Genomic DNA, 5826 nt, shown 5'->3' on the forward strand with positions numbered 1-5826 from the left:
ATGTAATTGTTCTGTTTATTGAATTTGTGTACTTGTTTTGATATTAATGAATTAAATAATTATTGTCACTTTAATTAGTGTCTTTCGAGCTACTGTCCAATCAATACGTTACGCTCCGGCATGTTCCGCCTTTGATCGGGGTGTGACACTGGTTGTCGGAGAAGGAAGATAAAGTTGTGTTTGCGCGTTGTACAGCTAATGTTAATTCTTTTTTTGGTATGAAGTGCATCTGTTAGCTTTGTCTCCATACGCGTGCCAGAAACATTACTATATTAAATTAGTCAATTTGAAAAACTTATATTATGTCCACACCCTTTGCTCGTTGTTTTAGTTTTAGCTTCTATTTGTCACTTTTCTCATACCGAAAAATTGTCCGGAATTTTTTTTTAAACTTATATTACGTAAAAATTGTTATATTTCTTATTTAGGATAAAAATAGTTTAGTGTCGTTTACACGGTTGGTCATTGTGGTTTAATCAAACCATTGAATTCGGTCCCTAGTGTCCTGATGCATTCTTTCGATACCATGTGTCGCACAAGACATGCCAATCCATCTTGTTTATGATCTGGATCCATGGGTTTCATCCCGCCTTGGACTATTTGGCTAGCGACAACAGCTTGTAACCAACAATGCTTTTCCTGTGCAAAATCATCTAGGTATGTTCGCGCAATTCTTCCCGCTGAGGCCATGCTGGAAGAAGTCCGTGACTAGCCAACAAACCCAAACGTTCAAGCACAAACAAGCAATCCTATAAAATACCTCATTTAATTAGAATGAGTTTTAAAACAGTTCATTTTAAAAGAAAATCATACTTATTAACATGCCTGAGTTGTCCCGATCTATTAAATCTTTCCCACAAACCTATGATAATTATCGTTTTGATTCAGTGAGAAAGTTGAATGATATGACAAACAAGGGAAGATAATCAAGATGAAGATATGATGAGGGCTCTCTACTTGTGTATATCTAATGCAATCTTTGGATTCTATTTAGAAATTATTTTAGATCTCTTAGAAAGTTAGGCTATGCATACCGGGCGGCAAATGGAGGGGCGAGAAGGGGCGACAAAAAGATGTAACACCGCCCCCATTACAAATAACCTTATAGCTTGGAAATCACACTGTGTATTAAATGTAACCATGTACCCAAATTATGTACTCATCGCAAAGTTTATCGAATTTGGCAACTCTAAGATTTTTCTTTGTGTTCATTGTGTTGTTTTTGAATCAAGTTGGTTGTTCTTGACTAGGTGATAAATAGACTTCCACTACTAATCAAATCTACTATTATAATAAACAAAAAATAGTAATTGTGCCACATGGCATCTAATTGGTCTATTTTTATGCCAAGTGGCACTTCAATTGAACCATCATATTCGACCCTCCTGGCAATTAGCTTCCTTGATTTACTCATGAGTTATTTTTTAATAACAAACTTCCTTAAGTTTTAAGATTTTTTATTGTTTTTGAAATTAATTCTTAGTTAGAAGATTAATTCTTCAATTAAAGCTACAAAGTACCTTATTTATTCATTATCATCTAGATAAATTTACATGGTCATAATTAATTGATTAATTTGTATGCAAGCAGGGTTTTTGTAAACCTTTCATCTTCATCAATGTGTATCTTCGTATTGACTATTGTAGTTAGGGTTCTTACACCTAAATTTGTGTTTGTTTTGGTATTATTTCGTATTGCAATTAGGGTTTTATACCTAAATCATGTTTGGTAGATATGTGTGTTTGAATAGTTTTAATGCTCACCTGTAAGGCTATAATTCAATGTATATTATTTGCATACTTTTAATGTGTAGACGATGATGGTCAAAGATCAATGAATATTCTTTTAGAAAGTAATTATCAATAAACAACCGCCCCACCTGAAGTGTTAACGACGGTACCAGCCTTATTTGATACATTTGATACATTTTTAAAACAACCCGTTTTTCCCAAGCGTATTCTGATCATAACTGGTTTCGACCCGAACCCAACCTTATTATAAGAATTAAATTATAAGGTTTCAATTTATTTTTGTTGAGACGTAAATAATGGATCTTTTGTTCAAATTATGAATCCATAGGTTTTGTATTACTGACTGCATCACGAGAGCACCACAAATATATGTGAAATCTTTCTTAATAGAGCAATGTTTTTTTATCCTAATTCTACTAAGCTAGACAAAGTGTGCGAGATCAAGTGATTTTTAAAAAAATTGTCCATTTGGCTAGGGGCAAAATGGGCCAGTTTTAATTAGTTGGGATCATTTTCAAAACAGTTTATATTGGTCTTTAAGCTATTATATAGAATCACAGCTAAAATGAATTCAAAGACTTTGAAAGTAAGATCTTATATTGTGCATTTATATTTGGAAAATGTAACAAATGGGCATGCAAAGTGCAAAATATAATTCCAACAGCATAAGGGTAAATTCAAAAGGGTAAAAAAGGATAATCAAGTAAATGCGCAAATGATAGCTGTATTAAAAGGGCAAAGAACAACTTAAAAAGAAGAAGCAGCTAATATGAGGTTGGTATTAATGAGATACAGTATCATCGCAAGAGAAAAATCAAATTGCAAGAGAAAAATCAAAAAAAGAATAATATCCTTCCAAAATGTGAAGAGAAATTTCTTAGTTTTATATAATAGTTATGATAGTTTTCCTATAAATTGGTTCCACTCCATAGTAATGGAGCAAGTCCCTAATCTTTAAGTAGTACATGTAGAGTTTGTGATGAATGAGTATATGTTAGTTCTTGGAGTATTTGTATTTAATGGAAATTAGCGTGTTGATGAGATGTGACTTGAACTCTTTTGGTTTATTAATGATAGTATAGTAGGTTTTTTTTGGTTGATAAAGAATAAGTTTTTCAGAGCTTTTTAAATAACAAAAGTAAATTTCCACTCTTTCGTTATTACATGTAATATATGTTATTACAATCATAACAAACATATACGTTTTTCTTAATTATATAATTTTAATTTTCCAGCCCATGTAACACACGGGTTTTTAACCTAGTTAACTAATATATCAAATAATTGAATAGGGTTCTGGTAAAAATCAATCCAACAAGTGGTATTGGATATTCAGTTCAACATCTTGACCAGATTAAAATTTCTCTACAAGTAAAGAATATAAATTTTAAATAGCATTGTAATCTTCTAACAGGTAGCCACTGCTGAAACATTGGTACGGCGGGCGGCAGATTTCGACGAAACACGTTGTCTCTCATTCATGGCAACCTCACAAAGAGTTTAAATATGTGCCGAGATCACTTTTAAAGACACGGCCTCTCTTCGGTGGCCGCACGTGGCCAGTGGATCCAATAAAACCTGGACAGATAGCTGATATTCATGCACAAATTGTACATTTTTATTGAAGTAAAATTGAAAAGTAAGTATCATAGGGTTTTTGACAATTTACTAATTTGAATAATGATAAATAGTACAAAAGCCTTTTTGAGCTTTTAAAATGTAAATAATTGTTTGTTTGGATATAGAATATATATTATGAAAAATGACAATTTTAGTCTGGCTTTTAATGTAACACTTTTTTACTTAATATACATTTGAATTCCCGACTTTAATTAAATAAGAAAAAATGACAAATGGAAGCTAAAACTAAAACAACGAGCTAAGGATGTGGAATGTACACAAAATAAACCTTTTCAAATTGACTAATTTAATATAGTAATGTTACTGGCACGCGTATGGAGACAAAAGTAGCAGATGCCTTTCATACCAAAAAAAGAATAACATTAGCTGTACAACGCGCAAACACAACCTTTGCTGCCTTCTCCGACAACCAGCATGTTTCCTCTTGCAAAGTGTCAATCCAACCACACCTATATAAACTATCGTTTCCCCACAAAACTTTTCCATCACATCTATATCTATTTCCTAGAAAACAACAATGGCACAATCATGTTATTCAAACTCGAAAGCTTGTGCAATCGCTCTTGCACTTTCATGTTTAATAGTAGCCGCATCAGCGGGCAGTTTTTATGATGAAATGGACATCACTTTTGGTGGTGAACATGCTAAAATTCTCAACGGCGGTCAGGATCTTTCGCTTTCACTTGATCAGTACTCCGGCGCTGGTTTCCAGTCCAAGAAGGAGTATCTCTTTGGGAGGTTCGACATGCAACTTAAACTTGTACCTGGCAACTCTGCTGGCACTGTCACCACGTTCTATGTGAGTACTAATTTTATATTTTTTTTTACATGCCACCTTAATTAATTTGCAAAGTCTAACCAATACCATGCCTTTGAATTGAACTACAACAGTTGTCATCACAAGGCGCGGGACATGACGAGATCGACTTTGAATTCCTTGGCAACTCAACTGGAAACCCTTACACAATCCACACAAATGTGTATGCACAAGGGAAAGGAGATAAAGAACAACAGTTCCACCTATGGTTCGACCCTACCGCAGCCTTCCACTCGTACACCATAGTATGGAACTCCCAAAGAATCATGTAAGCCTCTCATACAAATACATATTGATGGTTCTTATTTTTCTTCATGTTGATCTTTTGTATACTAATTACATGGAATACTTATCTTATAATAAATTCATTTGCTTCAGTTTCTTGATAGATAACATACCAGTAAGGGTGTTCAATAACCACGAGGCTTCTGGGGTCCCCTTTCCCAAGAGCCAACCAATGAGGGTTTATGCCAGCTTGTGGAATGCGGATGACTGGGCAACACAAGGTGGGCGTGTGAAGACTGACTGGACTAAGGCACCTTTCACAGCATCCTATAGGAAATTCAATGCCAATGCTAACAAAGTGAGCCCCAATTCAAAGTCAACAAGTTCTGAAAATAACAACCAAGCATGGAGTACACAAGGACTCGATGCCGCAGGGCGAAATAGGATTCGGTGGGTGCAAAGTAAGCACATGATCTACAACTACTGCAATGACGGCACCCGGTTTCCCAATGGTATTCCTGTTGAATGCACACGTAACAGATTCCTTTAAGCTTACACTTGTCTCAACCCGGTACATTGTGATTGTTTTCTGAACTTGAAATTCTTTATTCTTTTATTCATTGTATAAAGAGATGATGAAAATTACAAAAGCATTTACTTAACCACTTTGTGTCTTCTTCTGGTGGTTGCCTCATAATTCCAATGCATGCAAATATACTTAAATCTCAAAAGTTGTCCATTTCATTCTTGAATCTTATTACTATTGGAAATATTTTGGAATAATAATTATTATTAGTAAATATCACTAATAAACTAATTATTAACGAGTCCAAAGAGTAGAGATGAATGTAATATCAATACTCTTAAAAGTTTAGTTAAGAACTTGAACTTTGGTGAAATGGAATATGAGTTGTCCCACACTGATAGAAGGAAAAACTAAGTAGTTTTTTAAGGAGGAAGGCTCAATGGATTATATTCTTGAATGACAAGACACACTTAGCGGCATTAGCAAGGGTGCGGAGCACCTGACGCGCACACGCATGGGCTCGGGTGATGGGCGCAATATGACCCTTTGATGTCGCGCTTTCGACTTCGCACATTCGCATCATCGAGAGCTACCTTAGTATTTTTTCCCGTATGGTACCGGGTCGAGACAAGTGTAAGCCACCGGTTGCCAAGTGTCGCGTCCAATAGCGAGTCACCTTCCACGTGTTGTTGCCTTCTTGCTGCTTTCGCCAAGTGTCGTGAATGTGTGCAGTTTGTGACAAGTGTCATGCTGACTCATGACATAGACATACTATATATAGCAGGTTGTTCCAAACAACTTGAAAAAAAAAACAACAAAACAAACAAACACTCACTAGTTTAGTTCACCATGACCGGAATCTCGAT

At 35.1% G+C, this 5826-nt stretch overlaps 1 protein-coding gene across 1 annotated transcript; it reads left to right on the top strand.

The window, feature by feature from the left end:
• The first annotated feature begins 3870 nt into the window (after positions 1–3870).
• On the top strand, positions 3871–4984 carry LOC143580419 (xyloglucan endotransglucosylase/hydrolase 2-like). The gene is made up of 3 exons (XM_077063447.1): positions 3871–4191; positions 4284–4477; positions 4588–4984. The coding sequence occupies exons 1-3, from the start codon at positions 3910–3912 to the stop codon at positions 4982–4984; spliced, it is 873 nt and encodes a 290-aa protein (XP_076919562.1). The 5' UTR covers positions 3871–3909.
• Positions 4985–5826: the final 842 nt, after the last annotated feature.

Source organism: Bidens hawaiensis, unplaced genomic scaffold (assembly GCF_021521415.1).
Source record: "Bidens hawaiensis isolate Kalapana, Puna unplaced genomic scaffold, B.hawaiensis_p1.1 tig00030474_1, whole genome shotgun sequence".
NCBI classification, from domain to species: Eukaryota; Viridiplantae; Streptophyta; class Magnoliopsida; order Asterales; family Asteraceae; genus Bidens; species Bidens hawaiensis.